We start from the raw sequence: 19151 nt of genomic DNA on the forward strand, positions 1-19151 counted from the left end.
TCCCAATCACATCATTCATTGTTAACACTATAGTCAAGTAGCCTTTCCAATCACATCATTCATTGTTAACACTACAGCCAAGTAGCCTTTCCAATCACATCATTCATTGTTAACACTATAGCCAAGTAGCCTTTCCAATCACATCATTCATTGTTAACACTATATCCAAGTAGCCTTTCCAATCACATCATTCATTGTTAACACTATAGCCAAGTAGCCTTTCCAATCACATCATTCATTGTTAACACTATAGCCAAGTAGCCTTTCCAATCACATCATTCATTGTTAACACTATAGTCAAGTAGCTTTTCCAATCACATCATTCATTGTTATCACTATAGTCAAGTAGCTTTTCCAATCACATCATTCATTGTTAACACTATAGTCAAGTAGCTTTTCCAATCACATCATTCATTGTTAACACTATAGCCAAGTAGCTTTTCCAATCACATCATTCATTGTTAACACTATAGCCAAGTAGCTTTTCCAATCACATCATTCATTGTTAACACTATAGTCAAGTAGCTTTTCCAGTCATATCATTCATTGTTAACACTATAGTTAGGCAGCCTTTCCAATCACATCATTCATTGCTAACACTTTAGTCCAGACGTCTTTTCCATCACACCATCTATTGTTAACAATCATGGGCGCCCGCATTATTTTTTGCAGGGGGGTGCAAGTTACCACCTATGGCTAAAGTCGTAGCCTCAACTTTTTTATTACAGAGAATATTAAAGAAATAAAAAGTTGCCCTCTCGTTCCCCCCCCCCCCATACCTATGCGATATTAAGTTCACTGTAATCACTTGTTTCATGAAATAAATTTTAAAAAAACTAACACGTGAACAAACTATTGACTGTACACTTTGGTCAGTTTATCTGTGAGGCTCATGCATTGAACAAACTATTGACTGTACACTTTGGTCAGTTTATCTGTGAGGCTCATGCATTGAACAAACTATTGACTGTACATGTTGGTCAGTTTATCTGTGAGGCTCATGCATTGAACAAACTATTTACTGTACATGTTGGTCAGTTTATCTGTGAGGCTCATGCATTGAACAAACTATTAACTGTATATGTTGGTCAGTTTATCTGTGAGGCTCATGCATTGAACAAACTATTGACTGTACACTTTGGTCAGTTTATCTGTGAGGCTCATGCATTGAACAAACTATTGACTGTACACTTTGGTCAGTTTATCTGTGAGGCTCATGCATTGAACAAACTATTGACTGTACATGTTGGTCAGTTTATCTGTGAGGCTCATGCATTGAACAAACTATTGACTGTACATGTTGGTCAGTTTATCTGTGAGGCTCATGCATCCCAACGGTTGATCAAACAAAAAAATGCAAACGCTGCCGAAACTGTCATTAACTTTACTACTGAATTGCTTCTCGTCGCAATAGACAAGCCGGCGATGAACGGTTATCTGCAGTGCTGATATTCTTCTTTGCGTTGCAGCTCTTGAATCGTTTTAGGATGTAGACAAAACAGGTTGAACTGAGCAGTATTATTGCTTGAAAAGAGAGACGTTAATGAAGAAACTAACAAATCAAGTTACGGAATGTAAAGTCGTGTTCTGTAATAATCGTAACATGTGGTTTTTGCTCGGTGTGTCTGTCGACTGCAAATTCTCGGCAGCACCAACTCAATGCCAAGTTTGTCTGCTAGCATTCTCGCCTTCCTCAAGATGCCATCCCTGAAAAGTTCCTCAGTATGGTCAAGTTGGTTTTTGATTATGTCATGAATGTGACTGCTGATGTGCTGTTGAGAGGCCACTTATGCTAAGATGGACAGACTAGGCCCTACATCACGGAAACTGGTTCAAGAAAAAGAATAATTGACGACAATTAGGCCTAAAAGACTAATCAGAAACACACGAGAAGCAGGCACTGATTACACATATGCAGATTGTCTAGTCTCATTTACAGCCGATATTTTAAAATACGCCAGTCAAAGATTTTACTTAAAGCGAGAATGAATTCGTATTTCTCAGTCCATCGTGTCTCACACAAAAGAGGTAAATTTAGCACCTACGTTCTCGCTTGGGATTGTTATGGAAGAAATAAATCATCTTCTGGATGACACTAACAGCATTACCTATATCTGAAACGGCATTCAAGTCAATAATAAAAAGTTTAAGTGTTTGGCACGCTCAACGGACAAGGTCTGCTTTTCGATATTTTTCACGAATCACGGGCAGCCATGGTAGCCTTGGCTTTGTAGTTTGTCCATGTGAAAAATGTACATAATGTATTAGCTGCTGACAATGACGTTAGACACAGGCAGTGCTTCTCTATAAACAACAGGGACAAAACCAACGATTTCCTCTCGAGTACGATCGCCATCAAGGAATCCAACGCTGAAACACATCTGTTCAGTGCATGAGATATCTGCAGTTTCATTACCGAAATATGAAGAAAACGAAGTTAATTGATTTGAAGGTGTAAAAAACTGGCTAAAATTTGGCTACTCAGAATTCAGAGGGGTGCACGTACATGGTCAGCCATCAATTCCTGATAAGCCTAAGCTAGTCAATTACAAGTGCACTTCAGTCACCAGTGGAAGCACTACTTGTTCAGTTGTTACTTAGATTTTAATTGATCTGATGGTGCAAACAAAAAAATGGCTATACGTTGGCTACTCAGAATTCAAGGGGGTGCAAGTGCACCACCTTGCACCCCCTGCGGGTGCCCATGTTAACACTATTGCCAGGTTATCTTTCTAATTTCGTCCTCCATTGTTAACACTAAAGTCAGGCCATCTTTCCAGTGACGTCCTCCATTGTTAACACTATAGTCAGGCCATCTTTCCAGTGACGTCCTCCATTGTTAACACTACAGTCAGGCCATTTTTCCAGTGACGTCCTCCATTGTTAACACTTTATTCAGGCCATCTTTCCAGTGACGTCCTCCATTGTTAACACTTTAGTCAGGCCATTTTTCCTGTGACGTCCTTCATTGTTAACACTACAGTCAGGCCAACTTTCCTGTGACGTCCGTCATTGTTAACACTAAAGTCAGGCCATCTTTCCAGTGACGTCCTCCATTGTTAACACTAAAGTCAGGCCATCTTTCCAGTGACGTCCTCCATTGTTAACACTACAGTCAGGCCATTTTTCCAGTGACGTCCTCCATTGTTAACACTTTATTCAGGCCATCTTTCCAGTGACGTCCTCCATTGTTAACACTTTAGTCAGGCCATTTTTCCTGTGACGTCCTTCATTGTTAACACTACAGTCAGGCCAACTTTCCTGTGACGTCCGTCATTGTTAACACTAAAGTCAGGCATCTTTTGCCTCAAGACCCAACTAATACAAGGACAGATCTATTCTTTTTTCGCCATCATTATATTTAGCTGACGTAGATCTCGTAGTCCAGCCAAAGATACTTTAACTTTTAAGGTCTCAAATATTTATATCTGTTTATACAATTGTTCATCCCTGTAGCAGATTTTTAAAAAATAAATCAGTCTGTGGAACTTTTCCATGTATTAGCTAGGTATTCCTTTGACAATTTAATAGGCTACACATAGGCTCGATCACATGTCTAATTAGTGCTAATAGGCCTAAGTGTTAGTGAAAACAAAGGAAACATCAATTTATCTTACAAATTGAATTTAAAAATAACAAACGTTACTTAAAAAAGAAGATAACTACGTCTTACGCGAATCCATGTTGTCAGGGGGAGGTATGGCGAGAGTGAATATGTTACTTTGATATTTTCCTTATGATAGTGATATCCCCTTGTTTATATACCCCTAGGTTATGAATGTGAATAGTCTTGCATGTGTTATGAACTGAATGATTTATGTCAACGTTGAATGTGCGAGAGAGTGTGTTAGTTAGTGAGGTCTTGCTCCCGGTCCAGGAAGGTTGGACGTTTACTTCCTGGACTGGTGTTATGTATACATGTTTCATAGAGTTGATGGACTGGTGTTTTGTATTATTTCTTGAGAGCGATATAAGTGTGTGCTTTATTTATAATAATCGTTGACATTTTTTGGCCCTGTTTGGCCAGTATTGGAGAGTCTTTGACACACACGGAGGAACTTGACATTTTGGAGCACACGAGAACACGGAGGAACTATTTTTTTCGACAGTAAAAGCGTGAAGTCCATCAATGTTTTTTTCTCTCTACAAGAGCAAGTCATTAAAAAGGACTCTACTAACAGTCTAATTTAAGCCTGAGCTATTCATCTACTATTTTTCAGTCGACACGTTATTGTTGAAGTAAAACCAGTCTACAAGAACTCTAAGAACTGCAATTTTTTATTGGTTGACCTAAGTTCACCCTGACCTCACACGAACGATCAGCACACGAAAGTTTGTTTTGATAGTAAACCTGAATGAATTTTTTTTTTTACTCGAATATCGTTTTTGGCAATGTAGAGAACACCTTGAACTACACACTGTATTGAGGTGAAATAGTTACTATTTGTTTATGTTTGTGTAACGTCGTGAGAATGTGTTCACAACATTGATTTAGTGTGCTACTGTCCAAGTCTCTTTCGTCAGTTCATGTGTCGTTCTAGTTTAATAAAGCCTTGTTTTAGGTTACTCTTCAGTGTTCCTTTAGTTCTTATTACAATTTATTAAACTAGAAATTTTCAATTCTATGGATCTATGTGCCTCACGTATCTTTTTTGGATTTTCGTTCAACACTATTCTCAGTCTGTAAGTAAAAATAGTTATACAAATGGAACGTCTATTTAGGCCAAAAGAGCTAGACATAGAGCCTAGCTCGCCATCGGCTGCCGAGAAGTGGCTGCACTGGCTCAAAACATTTGAGAATTTCATCTCCTCAGTCTCTCATTGCGAGATTGACAAAAAGAAATTACTGGAAAACTACGTTTCTTCGAGCGTATTACAGTACATAAGTGAGTGTACCACGTTCGAAGAATCAATCAATGTTCTACAAAATGTCTACGTGAAGCCTAAAAGCGAAATTTTTGCACGGCACATGATAACTCTTTGTCGACAAGAGAACGGACAAAACCGTTGACTCCTTCCTACTTAAGCCTAAAAGTATGGCCAAAGACTGTGACTTCAAAGCTGTCACCGCTGAAGAACAGAGAGATATCTTCGTAAGAGACGCTTTCATTACTGGACTGGCTTCAAACAGCATAAGGCTGCGACTCTTAGAGAAATCTACTCTAACTCTACAGTGCGCCTATGAAGAGGCAAGACAACTTGAATATGCCCATAACCATGCCATGGCGTATAACATCTATTCTGAAACTCCCTGTGGAGCTAGCGCCGACGTGGAGAGCCTTTCTCCAACGTCAAAATTAGAACACGAGGTAAGTGCGGCGACTAGTAAAAGATGCTTCCTTTATGGAAACAGCCCACATCAACGCTTTAGATGTCCAGCCCGTGACGCTACATGCAACTTGTGCAGCAAGAGGGGCCAGTTCCAGACACTCAAATCTATAACCTCAGCCATAGTGAAAGCAGATGATGAGACGTCACGGACTACAACCGTTGGATCTTCCTGGGCATCGACACCAGCGTCCGGCCTTACTAAATCTACTATTTCAATACTCGTCAATGAAGTATCATTGAAGGCTCTCATAGATACGAGGAGCAGTGAAAGCTAAATATCTTCTTCAATTGCTAAAAGGTACAAATGGAAATTAGAAACGTCCAGAAACAGAATCTGCATGGCCTCTACACATCTTTCTCGAACTACTCACGGACATATTTTCGCTAAAATAAAGTACAAAGATGATCACTACGAAAGTGTGAAGCTCTCACTACTAGATGGACTAGTGTCACGATCATCAATGGTGTTGATGTCACACTCTAAGATGATGCTACTGTCACGATCAGACTTGAACTATATTGCACCATCAATGACCGTGATTGCCGAGGATCTTGAAATGATCTTTCGATAAGATGATCGTATAGAAGTAGACAGATCTATGTTGATGATACGATCATATAGAATGTTGCCAATTGATAAGAGGATCATCTAGGTCTAGGAGTTACAACTTGACAAATATGATCTAAGTACGATCTAAATTCAATGAAGAAACTTCTCTTCGTTCAAAAACAATTACTTTAATCAATAACTTGAAAACACTATACACAAAATAGTTAAAATGCTTAAATGTACTTGAATAACTGATCTGTTCAATAATATATCTGAGTCTTGATACGAATAAAATATATATTCTTAACTACATACAAGTTAGATCTTATCCCTACAAATATTTACAACCGACTTTAGTACATCTTTACACTAACACCTTCCGTACAAGACTGACTGGGAGCTACACGCTTCATCCGGGCTTTAGAGCGTCATCACGTGATCAACAACTTTCTCTTGCAAAACCAACCAATAAATGCAGCCCAACATAATAATTAACATTTTGAAACCAATGAAATGCATTTCGAAAATGAAAGTAATACAAGGCTGGTTTTTCCCGAGGCGGTTGACCTTGCCGGCAGACCTTGGCTGATACAGTGTACGTGACAACTAGTATCTGATGTAATCTTAGGGCTAGATTTCATCAGCCAGCACGAAAAACTGATGATCCCATTTGAGGGAAAACGCATCACTCTTCAGGTCTGTACGCTGGAAGCTGCACGAGTTGAAGCCCCTCGCCTCTTCGCTAATCTTGCTCCTAACTGCCACCCCATAGTCACTAAATCTAGAAAATATTCTTTGCCTGACTCCAAATTCATTCAAACTGAAATCAATAGACTTCTATCTGACAAAATTATTGAGCCTTCCACGTCCCCGTGGCGAGCCCAAATAATTATAACAACGAATGAAAGGCACAAAAAGAGAATGGTTATCGACTATAGTCAAACCATCAATCGATTCACTTACCTCGACGAGTACCCCGTGCCAAAAGTTGATGAACTGGTGCAGGAAATATCTAAATACTCAAAATACAGTACATTTGACCTCAAAAGCGCTTACCACCAGATACCTATCAGGGATGATGAAAAGCAGTACACGGCGTTCGAGGCTTGCGGAAAGCTTTATCAGTTTCGCCGCATTCCTTTTGGAGTGACAAATGGAGTTGCTGCATTTCAAAGGAGGACAACCAACACAATAATTGAGGAGGAAGGGCTACAGGATACGTTTGCTTACGTGGATAACTTTACCATCTGCGGACGTGACTCCAGTAGCCATGACCAGAATCTACAGAGATTTCCTAACGCCGCTAAGAAGTACGGCATCACCTTCAACGATGATAAAAGTGCTATTGCGACTAATAAAGTATGCCTCCTAGGCTACGAAATCTCACAAGGGCAATTAAGACCAGACCCCGAAAGATTTCAAGCGTTGAGAAATCTACCTCCACCAAAAGACATGAAATCACAAAAGCGGGTGATTGGACTACTGTCCTATTATTCTCAATGGATCCCAAATTTCTCCAACAAGATCCATTTATTGGTGAACAACAAAACCTTTCCTCCCCCTGAACAAGTACAAGAAGCTTTTAAACAGCTGAAACACGAACTTGAAAACGCTGCTGTGTCGACGATAGACTATAATCGACCACTAACAGTCGAAACAGATGCCTCTGACATCGCGATCGCCGCCACTCTTAATCAAGACGGCCGTCCTGTCGCCTTCTTTTCAAGAACACTCACTAATAGTGAACGCAGACACTCAGCAGTCGAAAAGGAAGCATACGCTATTGTAGAAGCCCTGAGAAAATGGCAACATTACCTTATCAGTAGACCCTTCACATTGGTTACAGATCAACGCTCAGTGTCTTTTATGTTTGACCATCAAAACAAGGGCAAGATAAAAAACGAAAAGATACAAAGATGGCGAATGGAGCTTAGTTGTTTCCAATATGACGTCGTATATCGACCCGGGAAACAAAACGCTGCGGCGGATACCTTTTCAAGGAACCACTTTGCGTCAGCAATGACTGAAGAAGACCTCAAACTGTTACACAACAACCTCTGTCACCCAGGGGTCACGAGACTCCTCCATTACGTTCGGACTAAGAACTTACCTTTTTCCTGCGAGGACGTCCGCAAAGTGGTAAACCAATGTAAAACTTGCGCTGAACTGAAGCCTAGATTCTTCAAACAGTTTTCAGGCACCCTCATCAAGGCTACCCAACCATTTCAGAGAGTAAGCATCGATTTTAAGGGGCCACTCCCATCTGCTACTCACAATAAATATTTATTAACAATGGTGGATGAGTACTCACGCTTCCCATTTGCCTACCCATGTCCCCATATGTCCTCATCTACTGTCATAAAGTGTTTAAATCAGCTGTTTTCCTTAGTTGGGATGCCAGAGTACGTCCATTCTGACAGAGGTACGTCCTTTATGTCGAGGGAGGTGCAATCCTTTCTGCACGAGAGGGGAATAGCTACAAGTAGAACAACCGCTTTTAATTCTTCAGGCAACGGGCAAATTGAACGACTAAACAAAACTCTATGGAACGCTGTTACTTTAGCACTGAAAGACCTCGATCTCCCGATCTCAAGATGGGAGCTTGTCTTGAACCAGGCCCTAAACTCGATTAGATCATTACTATCTACGGCAACAAACGGAACTCCACATGAGAGAGTTTTCCGGTTCAACCGGAAATCCTCCTTCGGGATATCTATCCCCACTTGGCTATCCAGCCCAGGTCGAGTGTTGCTGAGAAGAGAGAGAACCGATCTTCAAAGTATGATCCTCTCACGGAAGAAGTTGAATTGCTTATGTGTAACCCCCAATATGCCGTTGTGCGGTTGCCCAGCGGTAAAGAGGAGACGGTCTCTCTAAGACGCTTGGCTCCCACCCCCTCCCCATCCACAACAACAAGTGAACCTTCGTTCTTCGCTCAGGGTGAGGATAATGAATATCCTACAGAAGCTCAAAACACGGAAGTACCAGTCAACACCCTTACGGTGATACAAGAAAGGAAAGAACCCATGGAAGGCTCTGAGGACCTCCGAGCGCTTCCTCTTGAAAATACACAGAACCATCATACCCCACTTGACGCTCAAGAACTCACTAGTGACTCCCAAACTGTAGAACATGATAGTCAACCCCGTTACAACTTAAGAGAAAGAAGAACCAGACCGAATTATAGAGTCTAGAGTTGTTTTTCTATTGTACTACTTATACTGACTACACAAACTAGCATTGTTTATCTCTTGCTGCTGATACTAGAGTTTACTTTTCACTTACTTACGTACATGTTTACCTACTACACTATTTGTTATTGCTTAAAACAGAAACTAGTAATTGTTTATAAGTCCTACTATACAGATACTGGTTTTTAGGTTTCTTTGTATCACCATGCACTATTGTTTACAAGAGAAACTAATATTTCAACACTATTTATTGATATATTGTATTACAGGCACTGGCATTCTCTTTTTATTTATGCTATGGCCTACTATATTACTATACTTGCTATTTTAATTCTAGGCGGGGTGAATGTGGTGAAATAGTTACTATTTGTTTATGTTTGTGTAACGTCGTGAGAATGTGTTCACAACATTGATTTAGTGTGCTACTGTCCAAGTCTCTTTCGTCAGTTCATGTGTCGTTCTAGTTTAATAAAGCCTTGTTTTAGGTTACTCTTCAGTGTTCCTTTAGTTCTTATTATTGTGGACTATTTTATTGTCAAGTATCGAACTATTTGGATTATTTGAGTACTTTTTCGTTACTTGTGTATTTTGACATACCGTATCTATATTGTGTAGGCCCTACTGCTTAACTGATTGGACTACTAGATCTATCTATTGTCAAGTATCAAACTAATTGGATTACTTGAGTACTTTCTTGTTACTTGTGTATTTTGACATTGCAAGGACATATTGTGGATTACTGAACTGATGAATTGCATACCGTATATTGTGAATTACTATAGGGTCAAGTATTAAACTCATTAGATTATTGGAGTGCCTAGTATCGCTTTGTATCATTGTAACAAGTATTCACGTCATTATCTATATCATTATTATTCTTGATATTATTTGGCAATTGAAACAAACTTTTGTTTTGTATTTACTTGTGTATGTCTGCCGTGCGTACTGAGGTGCTTACACGGAGGATGAAAGGTGATATGACACCCCAGAAGATTCTGCATTCTCAAAGAGACTGGCGATTTTACACCGTCGTATGGAAAGAGTTCTCTTCCCTGGCATCAGAAAGAGCACAGATAAGCTGTTTTCTTTTATTGCCTGTTGTATCAGGCATTTCAGGTCGAATCGTGCATTACCTTGTCACTAATGGAGATAGAGGGTGAATTGTGTGTGTGTGTGTTGTATGTAACTATAATGTAACTAGAACAGTGTTACTTTTTAACTTAACCTCTATAAGTTAATTTAAACGTATACATTCAGTAATATTCATTATTCATTGCGGTTACCATGGACGATTATAAACCTCGGTCCATCAATGTAATACTAGAACAGGGCCACATGCTAGGGATTGAGGAGCTAAGAGAGCTCGTTTTGAATCCACAAAAACTAGACTTAAAGAGACGAACTCTAGAACTAGAAATAAAGGCAATGGAAACAGAGGAGAGGAAACAAATGAGGGGGAGGTGGGAGGACAAAAGGTTGGAAAGAGAACTGGAAATAAAACTGTCCATACATGGGGATGAACCCTATAAGCTCTAGATCTAGATGAAGGCAGCGTATGGAGCAATGAAGTAGCCTAACAACATGTATTATATGCCCCAGAAGAAAATGGGTACGCAAAAGTGCGTCGCTCTAAGAGATTTTAATAAATCGAGTAAATTTGATACAATCTGGTCTACAGCTAATTGAAGAAAGAACATATGAGATGAACAAATTAGCAAAATAATTAAATTTGTAGTTGACATTCAAATATATTAGTTTGTGTTTTTTTCATATACGTACAATGTGTTGTTTTTACTGAGAAAGTTTATCCTTAGTTCCTTAGTTTGATGCCCTGTACGTCCCGCACCACCCGCACATTGCTAGCTACGCCACTGATCAAGGATCTGTTCAACTCTTTCACACTTTATATTGCTCCTAGAAACCCCACGCTTTCGACAATAAATTGAATAGACTCAAGACTTCTATAGATTTATGTTCGTTTATGAAAATTCCTATTTTGCACTCGCTGTGTATCTTGTGTGACCTGACAAAGAGACATGCTTTCCTTCTCTATCCCATTTGAACCTACTGTTTAGCCAAGCATGGGGAAGAAAAGAACAATTGTCAGTTGTTTTAATAAATAGGCTATTGTGATATTCTCCTTGGAATAACTTAAATATCACTTCCATGTTTCACATGTTTAACGATAATTAAAATTAAATTGGATTTTGCTTTAAAAGAATATTAAAATTTACTTTCACAATAAATGTTGCCGGTCCAGTAATCTTTACACAACATAAATAATTATGACAAAAAAGATTATTTCAAATGAAAAAAAAAATTATTTCCAATAGTTTATACTTTAGAAGATGGTTCTGGAAACTATCTGAACAATGTAAAAAGCAGACCATTTTAATATGCATACATGAAAAGAGCAATGAAGAAGAAAAATAGTTTCATAAAGCCTAAGGTTAATGAAAGGTCGGTGATGAGATCAGCTGCCAAGCATATCACTTCCTTACATCCATTTTTCAATGTTGCTGGTATTTAATCAAAGTGCTAAGTACATTTATGACCTTTGTGCAAGATTGACAACTCTAAGGTGTTTAAAGAACATTCCACACACTTACATATATTATATATATATATATATACTATTTTAAGTCATGTCTACATACTTTAATTACACAACAGAAATAAAAAAAAAATAAAAAATTATAATGTTTAAAATTATAAATCATTACATTTTGATTTGATTAAAACAGTTGTTTCTGAGAACAATTGGAATGACAGAAAGTAAAGGTGAACAGAAACATCTGAGGAAAAACGTAATTTTTAGATTACCGTACCATACAGTTTTTTTTGTCAAAAATATTTTTTTTCCAATAAAAGCAAGTTGGGCTACTATTTGCATTAGGACTATAAGAGCATCTGTTTGTGTGCCTCTTATAGGCTCTAAACATTTGTTGGGGAGTGTCACAGTGCTTATGTTTTAGAGCAGTATTTCATTAGTCTTGCTTTGTAATGAGCTCCATCAAATCTGGTGGTATATCAAAGTCTGAAACTGTCTTAACCTTTTCTCCTTTGGCTGCCAGGATTTCTTCAATATTTCTGGAAAAAAATAACATTATCTGCAAATTATATTATAAATAAGTTTTGATCTTTCGCACATGAAAAGGGTTATTGTCATTCTTATACCTCAGAATTATGTTCATCAAGCTTGAAACTGATATTTTTTTTAACCTGGATTTGCTGAATGACCATTAAGGATCCACAAGGGTGCCAATTACTTTTTTGGGGGATGATTAACTCCAGTGTGAGGAGGCATGGTGGCTGAGTGGTAGAGAATTTGGCTTCCATATTGAGGGGTCTCAGGTTCAAATCTTAGTGTAGACTGTGATTTTAAACTTGAGAATTTGTAGGATGCCCCTGAATCCACCTAACTCAAATTGATATGGTATCTAACATTTGTTGGGGACATGGTCGGCATTAGACAAAGGCCAACTAGGAGCCTCCTTTTTTAGAGAAGAAATAGTGAAACTTGTCCTCAATGTTTTTGTTGAAGAACACTAGGTATTTAATATATTGCATAATTTTACATTTTTTGCTTTTTTTTTTTAATTTTTCTATTTCATTTGGGGACACCAAATTCACTTTGTCTAGAGCCTCCAATTACCTAAGGCTAGCCCTGATGGGAAAGTAAAAGCAGTTAGACATTGTATTGGCCACATTCCACCCTCCTTAAACATCAACCATGGAACCAGATGTGCTGCTTAATAGATTGCAAGGTCTGAAAGGGGAACTTTCCTTTTATGTTTTTTTAAAACTCTAATGAGAAAGGCAAAGAACCAAATCATAATTTTAAATTCAGAGATTTTATAACAAGACCCTGGACTGGCAATTTACAGCCAGCAACTTGCATATAGACATGCCAGAGTATATTGAGTAGTCTGCCAACAATATGGAGTCATACATCAATGTCAATTTTGTTGTATTAAAATTCTGGCTATATTTCTACAATTTTATTCAGAGTATTTGATTTGAAACTAGAATTGCCACAGGTCATTATAATAAAAGTATTTATATTATTCTCTCCTTTAGAAAATTAATTAGGAAATAAATTTTTTAAGTTGCAATGAATATTAAGCATGTGACTGACCCACTTGTCAGTATGATCAAAGCAATCTCAAAAAATAAAGTCAAGGGATTTAACAAAAAGCAGTTCAAGGCTTCAAGATTTAAAATGTGTACTTTAATATCATCAACCACAGCAATGTCCACCATTCAACAAAGAAATTATATAGTTATGTACCACAGCAGTGTCCACTGTTCAACAAAGAAATAGTTATGATGTACCACAGCAGTGTCAACTGTTCAACAAAGCAGGCACAGAGAAATATTTAGATTTTTAAAAAAAACTTTCAAGAGTATCAAGCAACAGTATGGTACAGTAAAGGTGAAAGGTATTTGTGCTATTTCCATAGATCCATAAAAAAACAATGGCAATAAAAATATTTAAAGTCCTATTAGGTCTTTATCAAATAAGTATTTGTTATGTTTATTTATCTTAAAACAATATATAGATATGATTAAAAAAAACTATACATTGTTTAATTTTAATTTGAAAACATTAAAAAGCATATTTTGTAACAACCTACCTTTTGTTAACATCTTTAAACCAACCCAAATTATCTGCAATCAGATGATTGTTCTTACAGTGAGAGCACTTCACAATAACAACTCCTTCTTGATATGATTGTTTATCACATGTATGATTGTTGCGAGTACCACAAACCTTACACTTATACAAGATAGCTAACCTTGGTTTGACACAAGCTAATCGCTTGCTTTTAGTTTTATCTGTTTCACTGGTAACAGTTTCTGGAGAACTTAAATTGTCTTGCACTTTTCTAGAAGTACTAAAATATTTTCTTTGTGAACAAACAGCTACAACTAGATTTAGTCCACTGTTTGATTTGGGCACATGTAGATCTAGTATGCTGCTATGTATATGTTTCTTATGTGAATTGTTGTTGACAACAAATGTTAGAGTGCTATGTGCCTTAAACGAAAGGCTTGGTTTGGTAAATGAAGTCCACGCTTTACCTAACTTAACTAAGTTTGCCTGTAGTAAGGATTTTAACATCTTGTTAATTGGTAAATTCTAATGCCATATAAAGATATCCAGTTCATCATTTGACTATTCCATACTTTTGGGTTTGAAGGGTTTGGATAGTTTTCTGAAAATAAATTAAAGATTTAGTCTACATAAATAAAAATTTACTGTATTAGTTTACATAACTACATATACCGAATCAGATTTCTATTATATTTTAAGAATATTTAGAAAAAAATGCAGATTACAAATATGTAATTTGATTTTTCCAAATATGTGACCTCAACTGCGCATGTGCACTCTACTAGCAGAGTGCGCCCAGTCACTGTCTTTCTCCTCTTTTACTAACTGCCTGCCAGTAGTAACCTTGTGACCATGTGACCTTAGGGATAGACAGCGCTGTGCTGCCACTTGCGTAACGTTCTTCAGAAGGGGCCTTTGATCGGAAGTTTTACCGAAGAAACTTGTGCTAAATTTTTAAGTTTCAAAGTTTTCTTTAAGGATAATAATAGATTATAGCCTAAAAAAAACATGAATAGGTATTTACTAAAAATAATTAAGAGGTATATTTCCATTTGAATATAGATCTAGATCTAATTCTTTTCATTCTTTAAAATAGACATCTAGAATTAGATCTAGATTGCTTGATACACTTGATTGTTTATCCTAAGATTTCATCTAGACTAAATCTAGATATCAATTTCATATACATTGTCATGCTTGTGAGTACATCATATAAATACAGACTTATAGAAAGTATGTTTAGTAAAGACCATTTTACTTTAGATTTATTTCATAAATTATCAAAACAATTTTCCTAATATAATATATATAGACAGACAAATATAGATCTACTGGCCAGATAAGACCTGTGGCCTGGAACCTTAAGGTATTACTGATCTAGTGCATTAGATTTTGATCTATGTCAAAGTTAGTCAAACATAGTTAATATTCCTTTCAAATTTTGTAATTTTGCCATGAAAATAAAAGTAGAGTGTAAAAATGGGTTCATCCGTTTAGCCAACATATTCATATAAAGTAAACAAAAAGTAAAGTTCCCCTTTCAAACCATGCAATCTATAGTGCAGATGAAGTTAAGGTCATCTGTTACTTTGGCCAGCACAATGACAGACCACCTTTACTCTTCTTATTAACTTAAGTCAGGTACCCATCATAGTTGCGTGGACTCAGGGTTGCCCTAAGAATCCTGAAATTAAAAATCCCAGTCTTTACCAAGATTCAAACCCAGGACCCAAGGTTTGGAAGCAAAGCGCTTAACCACTCAGCCACTGTGCCAGACATATTCATATATAATCTAATAGAAAATACTGTAAAAATGGATCTGCCTGATTTGTTAAAAATGTTTTGTTCTTTAATAAAGATGAATTTATGGGGGGTTTTATCTTGCCTTCCGGTTGTGGGATGTACATTTAGTGTATAATATGATCTAAGGAACTATTATCTATATATGGTGACCGGTCACTTCATCCTCTGGTCATTTCATCCCCTGGTACGTTCATCCCCTGATATTTTCATCATCTGATCATTTTATCTAACAAATTGTAATTTTAAAAAGCATTAAATGAGCAATATTTAACGTATTCCTTTTTTATTTAAATGACAAAATTGTAACACTTTAGATTAGAATAAAATTAAAATTAAATGCCATTAAAAACTATAAAAATTTAGCATGTAAAATAAAGAGGTAATGTAAAAAAAGTGTTTTTGTGTTCATCTACATCAGTAAGATAGATAAGCTATCGATTGTAAGTACAGAGGACGATCCATCGATTCATATTGATGAACAATGTTTGTTATTCTCTTAGCCAGTGTTGCATATTTCTTCCTTGGGCGTTCTTCAGTGCCGGCGCTAGCCTGTAAAACTGATGCCTTGTGCAACTGACTATCCTTTCGTAGACCATCTAGAAATGTCCACATAGTTGGATGGTGGCATGAAAATAGAGATTGGAGGGCGTGATGCCAACCCTCCACAGCGTTATTTGTTTGTGCAACACCACCGATTACGTCCAGGTATTTATTCCATGTACTTGGAGGGAATAAACTGAAGCAAGCAGTACAACACTGGTGGAATCACACCCTGAGCGTAGTGAAAGTGAATTGTGTAGAGTTGATAAAATAAACAGGGGACAACCTTAAAGGTACCATCGGCAAGCCAACATTTGCTAAGTCCGAGCCATTATAGTAACTGTCGGCCACCGAAAACTAGAAATCGATTATTTTCGCTTTTCTCCAAGGAGTCGTATAATAGAAACTCTTTGTACACAGCTGGTACCTCAAAGTTTGCATCAGCCGGAAGAGATGGCAAAGCTCTACCAATGTCTTTGTTTCTGAGTCGTTCACGATGTCGTCTGAGAGTCCTGCTTATAACACTTTTTTCTGGACAAAGCCATCAGAACAGAAGGAGGTAAGTCGACGATTACATTAGCCTGACAAGCCCCCGGTGTTGTTGTGGTTTCCGACATCTTCTCCTTCATTTTTTCTAATGCGTTCTTTGCAATGGCTTTACCTCTGTTACATTCATGATTGTGAGTAGATGATTGATTGATTACATCATCTTGGGCAGTAACTAATGTTACCAGGCATTTGTGTGTTTGATATTTGCTACATCTCCAGTTCATGTTTCCGTTCAGCGCCTTCTTCTTAAGCCAGAATTCAAATCCCTCATAAACTAGGATAGATCTGCCTTTACAACATAATTATTCTAATCGCACTTCTATCTCTCGAAAGATTCCCACTACTTGCACCACACTTGGCCTTTGATGATTAGTTATCAGCTGCATGGTCATAATTATTCTAATCGCACTTCTATCTCTCAAAAGATTCCCACTACTTGCACAACACCTTGGCCTTTGATCATTACGCTATATGGGTATAAAAAGTGTTAAAGCTTGTCGTCCAACTCAAGGCTGAGCTGATTTCATTCTTGGAGACTGAAAAAAAAAAAGACTTTGGATTTTCTATTCATGACGAGAACTGGTGGGTTAAGATGACACTTCTCTCTGATTTATTTGACAAATTAAATTCAGTGAATTTAAGTCTTCAAGGACCATAGGAAACCATCATCACTGCATCCTCAAAACTGAAGTCATTTGGTGAAAAAATTGTCTTTGTGGCAAAGTAAGATCTTGAAAGGTGTCTTCGCTTCTCCTAATTTACAATGAATGTGCTTCAACTAAAGAAATCACCCCAGAAATTCTGTACACTTTGACACACCTGCAGTCAGAATTGCAGCATTATTTTCCAACAGTTTGGAAACAATGAACCTACAAATCTGACAACTGAAGAAGAAGAGCAGCTCATTGATTGAAAAAAACGATGCAGTTCTAAAGTCAAGTTTTGCCGAGAAAAGCCTGGATATGTTTTGGATTTCAATCAACAAGTTATATCTTGCTATCAGTTTAAAAGCAATCAAAATAATTCTTCCATTTGCATCTTCATGGTTTTGTGAGTTTGGATTTTCAGCACTGACTGAAATCAAGTCTAAGAAAAGAGAGAGACTTCTTGCAATAGACAATGAAATGCAAGTTTGTTTGTCGACTTTGGAGCCTCGATTAGATCGCATATTGCTCTCAAAAACAGGCACACCCTTAACATTAAATGTAATACTTAAAAACAGGACAAATCTTTTTTTTTATTATTATAAAACAACTATTGCTCTTCGTGGTGGGCCGCGAAATTTTTTTAGTTTTTTTAGTGTGCTGGCAGACAAAAAAGTTTGAGAAACACTGATATAGATCTATATAGAGTAGTTTATGCTATTCTGACACCTATAGGCCAAAATTTCAAAGTTTGAGCTTGACAGCGCATTATTTGATAATAGTTTAACAAAGAAAAGAAAATGAAGTATCAGAATCTTCTTTAGTTTAAGGAGAATAAGGATGACTACTTATATTTGTACCCCTAACCTATATTTGTTATTATATTTAAGGTCAAAGAGGCCATGTGTTTTATTAAATTCAGACAAATTTGACCTTCATTATTTGATTCCGGACACCATAAATATAATTTATTTCAGACAGTCTCTATATTTAGGCATCAATAAACTCAGATTTTAATTCTATATTAACATTAACTAAATTTTAAGATCCCCAGGCATAGCCCCTCACATGAAATCATTTTAAGATGTTTTCAAATTATGAGTGAGTAATGTCACTAAGTGACTAAAACGTCTAAAGTAAAGGCAGTCTTAGACTACATCTACTTACTAACTTAGTCTTAGTCAACTTAGTAACTTAGTTAGTGATTTTCATGTTAAGTTAGCAGTTAGTGAGTTAGTGTTATAAATCTTATTACTCTAGTGAGTCTAGTCTAGAGTCTAGACTCTCGTCACTACTTGTCACCACTACTGAACTAGACTCACTAGTGACTACTGACACTAGTACTAGATCTAGTAGACTCACTGTGACAGTAGACACTACTAAGACTAAGAGTAAGACGACTAAAGTCTAAAGTAAAGACTAAGTACTATTTAGACTAGTAGTAACTAAGTAGTAGTACTGTACGTAACTAGTCTATGCAGCACTATTAAACTATCATTAGTATCATACGTGACTATCACTATGCTAGGCCAGGTTAGGTCTAGAGTACTCTAGAGCAAAAGTACCTCAGTCGGCTCACTAGAATCTAGACTATCTAATAATCTGCTAATAATTAATAAGACATCTTGATCTTTATATCTAGATTATTTCTAGATTAGATCTATATATCAGTATCACGGTAATCACCCTATCCTATGATTGTGACCTCTTTGAAGTATTTGTTAGGTCTCCTTATTAAGTATTATTGACACAGGAACCACTTTTTAGAATAGTTGCCCTTGTCAGAATGTGTTTTTATTTCAAAACAAAAGATCCAGTGTAGAGATTCTAATATCTATTAGACTATTGTTATTTCCGCTTATTTATTTTTTTATTCTAGATCAAGACAAGATAATAGATCTATCTAAGACTAATCTATAGGGTAT

The 19151-nt window shown here is 37.0% G+C and overlaps 2 protein-coding genes across 7 annotated transcripts in view; one reads left to right on the plus strand and one right to left on the minus strand.

Moving 5' to 3' along the window:
• Positions 1-11391: 11391 nt before the first annotated feature.
• LOC106053837 (uncharacterized) lies at positions 11392-19066 on the minus strand. 4 transcript variants are annotated; one of them, XM_056042370.1, is made up of 3 exons: positions 18932-19066; positions 13710-14291; positions 11392-12162 (listed from the first exon to the last, which is right to left on the minus strand). In XM_056042370.1, the coding sequence occupies exons 2-3, from the start codon at positions 14195-14197 to the stop codon at positions 12060-12062; spliced, it is 591 nt and encodes a 196-aa protein (XP_055898345.1). In that variant the 5' UTR covers positions 14198-14291; positions 18932-19066; the 3' UTR covers positions 11392-12059. The 4 variants fall into 4 exon arrangements, with proteins under 4 accessions (XP_055898345.1, XP_055898343.1, XP_055898344.1 ...); XM_056042368.1 differs by having other exon boundaries at positions 18913-19051; XM_056042369.1 differs by having other exon boundaries at positions 18792-18932.
• LOC106058757 (ubiquinone biosynthesis protein COQ4 homolog, mitochondrial-like) overlaps positions 18996-19151 on the plus strand; it is a 35752-nt gene continuing 35596 nt past the window's right edge. The window contains exon 1 of one of the 3 annotated variants that reach the window (XM_056042367.1): positions 18996-19044. The gene's annotated coding sequence lies outside the window, so the exon portion shown is untranslated. Of the gene's footprint in view, positions 19148-19151 lie in introns of all 3 variants that reach the window. The other 2 variants (XM_056042361.1, XM_056042359.1) reach the window with 2 other exon arrangements.

Source organism: Biomphalaria glabrata, chromosome 9, assembly GCF_947242115.1.
Source record: "Biomphalaria glabrata chromosome 9, xgBioGlab47.1, whole genome shotgun sequence".
Lineage (NCBI taxonomy): Eukaryota > Metazoa > Mollusca > Gastropoda > Planorbidae > Biomphalaria > Biomphalaria glabrata.